Here is an 11,599-nt window from a genome sequence, read left to right as displayed (position 1 = left end):
ATCTACGTTGGCCTATATTTTTACCGTGGTAAAACTGAAAAGTTAAGTTCATTGTTGACGTTGACCGAGATAAATTAACTACCATCGCATTTCAGATCGGCACGGCATCATTCAATGTCCCACCGAATCGTCCTTCCGAATCATCCGCCGGCCGCATTCAACAAGTCTCGTGGCCAATCGCGGTTCGAACCGGAAACGAGCCCGTTCCGCTCAATTTTGGAAGGCTAGGGTTTCAATTCCGCCCATAAAAAGAAAAAAGAAAAAAAAAGGAGTGCGGTGACGCTAGCAAGGCAGTTTTGCCCACCCTTTCCAGTTCCCACACCCTCCACTCCCGAAGACCTCTGCTTCCCCTCCCTCACTCCGTTCTTTCTCCTCTCCCTCTTCTTCCGCTTTTCCGATCAGTCTTTTTTCCCCATCTTTGTCTCGATTTTAGAATCTTTCCAGTCGAAACAGCACAAGAATCGTAAATTTTGTTCTACTCTCTGTGAAATCCCCATCAAAGGCAATCCGGTTTTTGGGAAAATAGATCTTCCTACGCTCTGTTAGCCCTAAAATTTCCATTTTGTTGGTGCTCCAACGGAGCCTTGTTGTAGCAAAATCAAACGATGTCGGCGTTAAATCTTTTGGTGGTGTTTGCCGTTTAGAAATCGATGGGTTCGGAGTCAGCGGTGGTGGAGATTAGCTCTGACGATGAGGATCTTTCTCTGGACCAATGGGACTCGTTCGATTGGGTCGCTGACCTGCTCGATTGTGCCGATGGAGGGGCGGAGGAAGTCGATGATGTCTTGGTGGTGGACGAGTTTTCGGTCCCTCCGGCGAAGCAGATGCAGAATTCTGAGTCGTGGAGGCCGGCGAAGGGTGCTGCGAGTGATGAGTTCGATGATGATTGCTTGGTGTTGGATTCCGATCCTGATAATCCGGTCTCGGTTGTTGGTGATAAGGGCGGTGGGGGAGATGGGTCGGATGACCTGCTCATACTTGGAGAGAAGGGGCAGGTATAATTTTTCTTTCTTTTTTATAACCTTTTTTATTGTTTTTTAGGGGTGATTTTAGTTGGATTCTTTCCATTATATTGCTACTGTAATTTATCTTCAAAATAGAGGGGATTTTTGATGCTTGAGTTTTACTTTCGCCTTTCCCTCTTGGTGGTTAGCAAAGTGCTGGAAAAGGGTATAGAAATTCATGTATGTTGATTTTCTTTTTTTCCTCCCAATCTGCAAAGCTTTTGGCTTTTTCCATGGGTATTGCGATAGTTGATAATGTCCTGATGGAGATAAATATATCTCCTGATTTGGTTTAGCTTTGTCCTTTCTGATCATTTTTATCTAATCAAGAAGTACATGTCTATCATTTATGAAGCGAGATAATATTGTTAGTTGGGGTCTAAGAGTGTGTTGCTGCTTCCATGACTATGCAGCAACTTGCGCTCTGATGTTATTGTTGCTTTTCTTTTTCTTCAAATTTTTCTGTAGTATAAGACATATATTTTTGATGCATAATATTTGTTTGATAACCCAAATTACAGAGAAAGCTAAAAGAAGCCTAGCATGACAAGAACTTAATTGCACTAGGTTGCTGGTACAGACTTTATGCCAATTGTTTCATTTTCGTTGCACTGAAGTGAGCAAACTGACTGTCCAGTGTAATACCTAGAAAATTATGAAAATGTCTACTCCGCTTTCTTAGATGTACTCTGTCCTTACACTATTACAAAAAATGGCCGCTTAAGCACGTATGCAGTCACTTAAATGGCTTTGCGCTATTTATCCGTTTAAGTGCTTAGAGGCCTGTTTGCTTCCTTAACCATTTGAACACCAGCTATGTATTTAATCAGCCATTTAGTATGCCGATCTTCTTCAATCTAAAACTTGCAATTCAATTGATAACTTTGTGTATTCTATCTGAGTTATTTAATTGTTGTTCAAATTGCTATAGTGCAACACCTGTAATTAAGTTATGTTTTCATGTGATCTAGTTTTGTTTTCTTCAAGGAACCATATGTCATAGGTAATGATTAAGTAGTGTCTAACATGTTCCACCATAATTTTCATTGAACAGAATGAAGTCATGAAGCTTTAGCCATTTGTGAAAATAATTGATAGTTCTCTCTCCTGGTCATGTGAAAGTGAAACTCTGAGATGTGAAAAGGATGTCAAGTGTCTAAATGCCTAGAAGGATCCAACACAGGTATCTTCAAGCAGTTGGACAAGGCTACAAGTCAGAATGATATTGATGTATGCATGACTATGTATGGACCTATGTTAAATGGACACTTGCATCTAGCTCCAAAAATTTGTATTGAACACACACACACACACACACACATATATTATTGGATATGTATTAAATACTCGGATACTTATGAAGCTCATTTTTAAAGATTGGCAAAGAGTTGAATTCTTCCAACACCAAGCTTGACCCTTCACTTTGATGTGAGGAGCATTTTTTCCTTTTAGAGAACTTTGCAAAAATTTTATTTATATCCTTAAGTTGGTTAGGAAGTTAGAATGAGAAACATGTATATTGAAAGATCATAACAAATAATATCTTTTTAATAATTTTTTTAGTATTTAAATAGACAATATTTAAAGGTGTAATATATAATTTAATAAAAAATCATTTTATCCTATGTATGTTTTTATCTTTCTTTTCCCTCTTGCCAACTCTGACACTTGGATATGTACCTAAATCCAATTCTCATATTCATGTCCGTGCAATGCCTAGTATTGATCCATGATACAAGAAAAGTCGATTGGACCAATTGCTTTGTGATTTTATGAAATTGATAAAGTATTTGTTAGTGTTATATTAGATGACAACTTTTACGTAGTGCTGCTAAAAGTTTACATGTAATGGAGATGAGACCAAAATTGGATGACTTGAAGTACAAAGAGCATCTTGGAGTATCTAGGCATCTGATTTTTTCAATAAATTGAATATTTTAAAGTGTTCATGTGCCATTTCACATGACTAACATTGGGCACTTGTTGGTCCCTTCGAAAAGAATATAATTAGTATGAAGACAACTACAGGAATAGAGCTGCACAAGTGCTTGGATTTTAATTGAAGTGACATATCTCCATGCCTTTCCTTCTGTGCACATTAGCTAGTTCTATTCATAAGTTCTAGAATGATTTATGTAGGAACATCGAGTTACCATCCTATCTTTGGAATCTTTTAACCTTCTTCTTTCTCCTAGTTTCTTCCCAATAGTATCTTGAAGAGAGAAGACAACATTTTAAGTATCTTCTTAGGATTTTTCTTAAACAGAACAGAGACAAAATGCATTCTCTTCACTCATCAGTATATATTTTTTTAAGCATTGCTGAGATGGTAATATGGTATTTAGTGGACAAAAATGTAGTCCATGTTTCATAAATTTTTTCAGGACATTTTATTTAAAAATTCTTGATGCATATAGCACTAGTTTGTGAGGTATCTATGTGTGCTAGAATTCATAGCTCTTGCAACAGCACCTTCCTTGATGCTTTTCCACCAACAAACATGGTAAAAGATAAAAAGAAATGGTGTACTAGTGAATTACTGGGATGCTAGTTTGTCCCAACTGTCAGTATGGTGTAGCCATTTGGTTCACCTTCATGATTCGTATTGGCTAGGATGGGCTGGGATAGACACTTTTCATGTGCTGGGGCTTGGACCCATCTAAAGACGCAATATCTCATTGTTCTGTCTGCAATGTTTGGGATGATTCGGGACAATCCAAGACTTTAATCATTGGAAACAACTCATAATCACTTTGGTATGTGTCCTAGCCCTCCCTTTGCTAGTATGTTTTATATGAATCATCCTAACTCCCTGATCACCTAATCCATTTTTTGATCAAGGGTCGCTCCATTTCTGACATGTTGTCTCCCTCTTCATTGCAGAAGATTATTTGGGATAACCTTCACTTTTAGCCAAAATTGATACGATAAACTAAGCACGTGACTAAATTAATGTGTGTTGATTGATGAATTGTGTTGGATCTAATATTTAATGATGTATGGAGTTTTATCATAGTTGTTAGATGGATGTGCTTTATAAGATTTAAATATGTCTTATATTGATTTCTAGTTCTAGGACTTTACCAGTGGTGGTGTAGAAATAACCGAGTGTTTAGCTTCAGACTGGCCAACTAAGCTCATCAGGATGGATCATTCTCTCTTGAAAGTTGTTTGCTGCTGTGGGCAAGGTTGGAGAAGTGGCTATTCATCTTATCATCTAAGAGAGACCTTGGATTAGTATTTTGTGGTTGTGGACGTTGGATTAGTGTGTAGTTGTTGCTACACTGAATAGTCAACGTTCAAAATCTATGGTTGTAAAATTGTACTATATTCTCTCTCTCTCTCTCCCTCTCCCCCCCTCCTCTCTCCTCTCTCTTTTATCCAAAGGACACAACTCTTGGGTTGGACCTCAAATGGAAGAAACAAGTCCAATAAATAATCCATCACTAGCATATATTCATATTGAGACAAATATGATTTGATCTGAAATCTTGGGTTAAGGTGCTCAAAATGATTTATCTGATTTTCTAAGTGTCTTGATTGTATGTCAATTATTTAAGAGTACTTTTTTTTTTTGAATAATCGGATTTTATCTTTAAGTGTCCAATCTAATCCAAGATTACACTGGCCAAGTAAATGTACATAAGTTGTGTGAGAGGTTTCTTGCTTAATCTATTATGTTTCCACATATTTTGGTTATCATTCTTCCAATAGACATCTTTTAGAAATCCCCCGAGTTTCTTCTTAGCCTAAATACTATAAAATTGATGCTGTTCCTTCTGCAAAGAAGTAGCTTCTATATATTTATATTAAAAGTGACATGCGCATGTGAAATTTATGTTTATAATCGACATTTTAACTTAAATTTAAGTTAAGGATCAGCATAGCACATTCATTTGTGTACAATCATCTGAACTAGTACATATATCTTAGCTGTGTGGTAGATGAGTTTAGATTGGAGAGAATAGGATGTTGAATATGGGGAGCTTCTTATAAATATCTTATGAGGACATTCATTGTATTTTAAGGACAAATTGAATTCAACATAATTTTAGTCAGACAAAATGGTGTTAATTCTTTTTTGGGACCTCACACTCAATCCTCTATTTGACTGCCATTTTATGTGGTGCTTGTTTCTGTACTCAGTTGTACCTATTCTCTACGTGCTCATGCATTTCCATGGATTAAATATATTTTAGTTGACAAAGATTAAATGTAAGTTGGTAGTAAATTCATGGGGCGAGCCTAAACACACACACACACAACCTTCCTTTTATTTCCCCAATTTGTGAATGTTATTTAGATATCTTATTGTAAAACAGAGATAAAGTTTGAGTAAAAAAATAAACGATATAATGCCCCTTTTTGTATAAATGATTCAAGTGTTTTTAACACCAGAAATACTTAGGAGTTAAGCAAAAGAGGGGAAAGAGATCTAGATAATGGAGAAGCAATTAGGAAGGAGAGATAACAAGTAGAATCCACCACTAAAGTCAGCAAAAAATTAATACAAATCTCACTCAGAAGTTACAAATTTCTGAAAGATAGATAAATAAATAAATACATACTTTTACAAACTCTAAAAGGCATGAACCATAATTAATAAGCCTTAAAGCACGAATGCACATTCAATATTAATAATACATAACTAATGCATGATAACCACTAACTATTATTAGCATAATAACTACTAGCTATTATTAGCATAATTAATACTAGATTTTGACATTGATTGAATCATAGCCAAAAAAATGGTCTGAACCAAAATGGGCTGATCCAAAATGGTTGCTCCATTGCTCCTGCATTAGATGCTTCCATTGCATGGAACTTGTCCTTGAGTTGAAAGCTTTGTTAAGAATTTGGTGTAGGCCTATAAATGCCTTTTGCTGTGCTGCCCATAGTCTTTCCTTCGTACACCTCACATTGTACATCTTTCGTCATGATAGATGTAATTTTATAATATTTTGTTTGATAAATTCTTGCAAATGATTAGCGTGTGTATACTACATGCAAGTAGGGATCTTCAGAATCTTTGGATATGCGATGTAAAGAGAAAGTAAGCATTTATCGAATATAACTATCCCTTTTCGATTAAAACCTTTAGGGGATCAAAGCATAAGGCCTTATGATCAATCTTCAATATCTTTTCTTAGACTTGAATGCCTCCACATGATTCACTATTATGATTGATGAATGCATAGCATACTTGGATCTTGCAATTGTGTGGGTTTCAAGAGTTGGAGGATGGGACACGAGAGTCTTGGAAGGAGAATTTGGAGTATGAGATATCACCACATTAGGAGGCTTTTGAGGTGAATTCCTAACTTTGGCCTTAACTGGTGCCTTGCCCTTGAGTTTGATCTTGATATTGTGATGGAGGAATAACTTCAGAGGATGATGGCCTTTCATTTGAAGAAGGTCTAGTTGTCATCAGTTGAGCTAGCATAGCTTGAAGTTGCTCAAACCCTTTTTCTTGTTCTTTGAACTAATTGGCTACTTCTTTCAATTGATTGGTTACTAGACCTTCATCTGCTCTTCATTCTATTCTAACCAAGCATTCTTCATGTTGATGAAGCAACTCTTCATGGTCTGAAAGGAATTCGTCTTGCTCATTGTTGTTGCGGACCATGATTTTAAGGACATAAAGAGATTGAATGAATACTCTGATACCATTTGATACCTAAAATAGTAGGGGAGATGAAGAAGCAAATAAAAAAAGAGAGAGAACAAGTAAAATTGATCGTTGAATTGAAAGAGATTTTAACCCAAATTTCATTCCAAATTCTTCACTATATTTCTTTTCCTACTGCATATCTATTTATATAGATACAAGGTGACCTTGCAATCCCACTCATTAATGCTTACAACTTTCTAAAGGACAAAAAAATAAATACTTTTACAAACTCTGAAATATAACATGTATGAACTGTAATTAATAAGCTTAAAAATACCAAGAGACATATTGATATTAATAACACGTAGCTAAAGCATAACAAAACTAGCTATTAATAGCGTAATTAATACTAGATTTTGACTTCTTGACTAAATTATAGGCCACCCAACACAGGCTGATCCAACATGGTTACTCCATTGCTCCTGCATCACCCATATATATATATATATATAATTTTAAAATATTATTATTAATGTTCTTTCATTGTGAGAGCCATTTGTCAATAGATAAGCATTTTGTCTGAATAAGATAATTGCCATATAATCCATGCTTATTGTATCCAGCTGCTCATAACAATGTAACGGATTTTGTGCTGTACTTGAATTATGTTCCTTGATGCTCAAGCATGATGATTGTTTGAAGGCTCAAGCTTGGATCTGTTTTTTGCATTTGCAGGTTTTTTTCCTCTCATTGTATGTTTTTGAATATTTATTGTTGATGACCATATAAAACAATAGGTATACCTGCAGATAATGATTCTTAAATGCAGCAGCAGTTATGATTTGTTGTCAATCATCTGGGTATTACTTGTGAACAATTTTTGTCGTCCTTTTGCAGTTGGCTTGCAGGGACTACCCTCATCCACGGCATCTATGCGCTAACTTCCCTTTCAGCACCACATCACATGCAAAGCATTGCAAATTGGTAAGTTATAGTGCTATTTATACACATTATATTCTTTTCCTTAAACTTGAAAATCTTTGGCTTTTCCATTGCTTTTTCTGAGGCGGGAAACATTGTGGCTTTTCCTTGGGTATTGTTTATGCACCTGGTTAGCACTTGTTTCTAATATACCTTCTATCGGTCCAATCAATTGATTATGACTCAGTAAATGCAGTGCCACTGTTATGTCTGTGACTCTCCAGCCCCATGTGTCTATTGGGGCAATGGTGGTGCAAGCACCGATCATTGTCATTCTACGGATAAAGATGGAAAGTGGAAAGTACTGCGGCAGTCCTTCAAACAGAAGAACACAACTTCACGGCCACAGAAGCTTCCTGATACAACACTCTCCATGATGCCATCCTTTCAAAACTCAGTACCACTGTGTCGTTCCAACCCATCTTCATTATCCATTCCGTCATCCAGATCAAATCCCCTCCAGCCTTGCTCAGCCCCTGGATATGCCACTCCAGATCCAGCAAACCGAAGACACCACCAGAATTCGGCACCTTTATCTTATCTTGGTCAGAGGCGTGGTCATTATGCATCTAAATCCCACCAATTAAATCCCAGAGCACAATGTGTACCAAGACATAATCGTGTTGCTGGTGCTTTGACTCAGTTTGTGTATTCCCAGACAAGATTTAAAAGGGTTGGGACAGCTCGATCTGGTTCTGTGAGCTTGAATGAGAACCGATCACCGAATAATCAGTTCCAGAGAAATGTGCCACAGAAATATCATTTCACACCAGTCACTTCACAGAGAACTCAGTGCCCTTCACTGACATCACAGAGGTCCCAACACCCACCAGTGACACTGTCACAGAGATCTCATTCTGCACCATTAACTTCTCAGATATCTCAGTGCTCATCAGTAACATCAGTGGATGATAGCGTGAATCAGATGTACAGAACCGCACCACAGAAATCTCAATGTGTGCCACTAAGGTCACAGAGTTTCCAGGGCCCAACGATGACTCTATTAGATGATAGCATGAAAAGTTGGCAGGATATACTTGCCAGCGTGGCATCTGAACTTGGAGTCTCTGACAGTAACGACAGGGATGCTGCCCCAGATGTCCAACAGCCACTTATGGTTTCTTCACAACCCCAGTCCTTCAGTCAATTTGTTTCTGAGACAAATGGAAGTCAAGATGTGGATATCCGTGGTCATTCTGCACGAGAAGTGACCAACCTGAATTCATTAGAATTTGACTGCGGATGGGTGAACCCAGCAGCTCAAAATATTCCGGAAAATGCTCAGGGAGTAGATTCCCAGCTAAAAGATGTACAGCCATCCGATCCACCGGTTTCTGGGAGCAGTCAGGATTCAGGGGAGCCTCGGTTGGGTAGCTTTTTAGCCTTTATGGACGAGGAGATGGTAGCAGAGAGTGCAAAAGAGCAAGGGCAACCAGAAACGCTGTTCTATGACTTTGAAGCTGCATGGAGTAGCTTACCACCGGTATAGTTTTATGATCTTCAAACATCTATTTCAACTCCTGGGTTACAAAATTATCTGCAATACATGGATACATTACTTAGGGTCTTATTTGGCAAGGATAAGCATCTCTCCTGTATATTTTTGCTGTGATCAGATATACTCATCTTTTTCAGTTGTTGCGTAACCAGAAATTTCTCATGTGGAATTGAATATTCCTGATCATCTGAACTGTGAGTGAAGATTATTTTCGAAACTTTGTTAAGTTTATATTTGGGGCAATAGTCAGCATAAAATGCTCAGGATTAAGTTCAACAGTGCATTGTCACCTATTTTCAAGCGCCATCAAGGCTTTGTTATAATTTTTGTTTTGCTTTGGTGAGGTTGCTTTCTCAAATTTGTGACCCGTTTTTGTCTCTCTCTGTCCGTTTCGCGTGGTGCCTCTGCTATTACTGGACATATTTGGTGTCTGTTCAAGAATTGATTGCTGAGTAACCATCGCAACAAAAAGCAATTATGCAACATAAAACATGCATTTACTTCAACATTTATCACTTTCTATGTATTAATAAAGTTGATTCTTCTAATTCTTTTTCTGGAAAACCTACAAAATATCCATTAGGACTAACTAATTAGTTTCACAAGTCCGTCCCAAATCAGGGCCTCCGCGCTTGGATCATGCCCTAATTTCACGTCTTGTCTGCAGCTCAGTCTCCGCTCATAAGTCGTAAACCTTTTATCTTACGTAATATCTCTTCTTTTAAGTTATGAGCATCACTCTTTTCTGTACATGTCAAACAATAGCTACCATGCAGATTGTTGTAGTTCTTTGAGAAGTCTTCCGAGTTGCTTGGCATCTCTTATAGATTTCGTGGATTTCACATATTGCAAAGGCGGACCTCTCCATCGACTCCATCCCACAATCTCATGAAGTGTGTTTCAATATTAAAACAGATATTAAATAGGCAACTTATGGAGGGGGGCTAGAAAATGTACGATATTGCGTAACAACAACATTTTGGCATGTATAGCAAAAAAAAAAAATGTGACATGTCATGCTAGAGCATTAATTGTATCGGATAGTTTTATGATAATTTGCAAATTCAAGAATTGTCAAGCCTTGTTTGGTAAGTCTTGTGATTTATTTTAAGTAACATGGTAGAAAGGCAGAACTTGTTTTTACATTAAAGTAATGAGATGGTTTCATTGGGTCACAAAGTCAAGTTATACAGGTTATATTGGGAGAACTTCCATGGTGAGCAAATTAGTATATCCTTGGTCAAAACTTAAATTGCTTATAAGATCCTGACATGGGGAGCCACATAAGAAATCAGGTTGCTGGTTAAATTGAAAGTACTTATTAGTGCCTCAGACTTCACTGCTTCTGCAGCATTCAGTTTGTTTTTTGTGTGTGAAGAAATTCTTCCAGCACTATTTTATTCTATACTGAGCTCCTTTTGATATTCAGAGATTGGTGAGGCACATGAGGATCCCGTAGCTGTATCAATATATATATATATATATATATATATATATATTCACTCCCTTTGATTGCAATAATATGTAAAAAAAACTATATTTCCCTTGCGGTGCCTCTAAAGCAAAATTTGATGTACTAACAGTTTTATATCTTGCACCATGGCTCGTGGCCGATCGGATCCAGTAGTGTCGATCTAGCGTGGCCGCCGGCGACGGCGGCAACCGATCGCCCCTGAACTAGCCAACTCAACGGAAAGATGTGGTCATCGATTGGTCGGCCCCGCGTGTGGGAAGGGGGTGGGGGCGAGGGATCGTTCATCTGGCTGTGAGCGTCAAAGATGGAAACAGTCGACGTCTCGATGAGGCGTCGAGGCAATGGCTTGGAGCTTTGAGAGGTGACGTTGAAGAGGCGACAGAGGGCGAAGCCCTCCCCGTCGCCTTGCGCAACCATAACGCAAAAGTTGGGCTCCGCTGTATCCGACAATGCGCCTAAAAAAAAGAAAAAAAAGACAGACAAAAACAAAAAAAACCGGTGAATGTATTACAGAATTCGATTTCTTTTGGAGTCAGCACTCCAAAAATAGAATGGATATAAAATTCTAATTTTTCAAATAAATAAATTTTTTTTTGAGGATTTAGAAAGCTATATAAGCTGGGTGTAATTCATAGACGGATGGCTAAAGTGTATTAATGAACAACAAATGCGAATGAAAAATTGTGGCCGATTACCACCGTGAATTCTATGCATGACGGATCATGGCTTTTTGCTATCGTCAAAGCATCACTTAGAGGGATCTCTATGACTTGTGGATTTATATAGGGGGGATCTAGTCAAGAGATTGGATGGTGTATGGATTTGAAAGCTTATTTGGATGGAAGGTTGTCTAGAATCATCTCCCTACCAAATTTGAATGGAGAGACCGCGAGTACGGCCCTTCTATCCATTTGCCCTTGTTGCGGGAAGGATGAGATTGTGGAGCATGTTTTTTTTTCTTTGCCCAAGAGTTGAGCAAATTTAGTGGCTGTCCAAGTTCTTCTTAATGGTAGCCTAAACAGAGACAT

General features: G+C 37.8%; 1 protein-coding gene across 1 annotated transcript; it reads left to right on the top strand.

Annotated features, from left to right (window-relative positions):
• The first annotated feature begins 261 nt into the window (after positions 1–261).
• On the top strand, positions 262–9,420 carry LOC105054426 (uncharacterized). Its single transcript, XM_010935926.3, has 3 exons — positions 262–995; positions 7,516–7,602; positions 7,796–9,420. The coding sequence occupies exons 1-3, from the start codon at positions 651–653 to the stop codon at positions 9,086–9,088; spliced, it is 1,725 nt and encodes a 574-aa protein (XP_010934228.1). The 5' UTR covers positions 262–650; the 3' UTR covers positions 9,089–9,420.
• The last annotated feature ends 2,179 nt before the right edge of the window (positions 9,421–11,599 follow it).

This window comes from Elaeis guineensis, chromosome 11 (assembly GCF_000442705.2).
Source record: "Elaeis guineensis isolate ETL-2024a chromosome 11, EG11, whole genome shotgun sequence".
NCBI lineage: Eukaryota > Viridiplantae > Streptophyta > Magnoliopsida > Arecales > Arecaceae > Elaeis > Elaeis guineensis.
Note: the sequence above shows the minus strand (reverse complement) of the source record. Positions and strands in the feature narration are given on the sequence as shown.

What these genes read in the sequence shown, in the direction of transcription:
- LOC105054426 (XM_010935926.3), top strand. Translation starts at nt 651, where the DNA reads ATGGGTTCGGAGTCAGCGGTGGTGGAGATTAGCTCTGACGATGAGGAT. An exon ending in TACTTGGAGAGAAGGGGCAG is followed by an intron (nt 996 to 7,515) that starts GTATAATTTTTC and finishes GTCCTTTTGCAG; the next exon opens with TTGGCTTGCAGGGACTACCC. An exon ending in ATGCAAAGCATTGCAAATTG is followed by an intron (nt 7,603 to 7,795) that starts GTAAGTTATAGT and finishes CAGTAAATGCAG; the next exon opens with TGCCACTGTTATGTCTGTGA.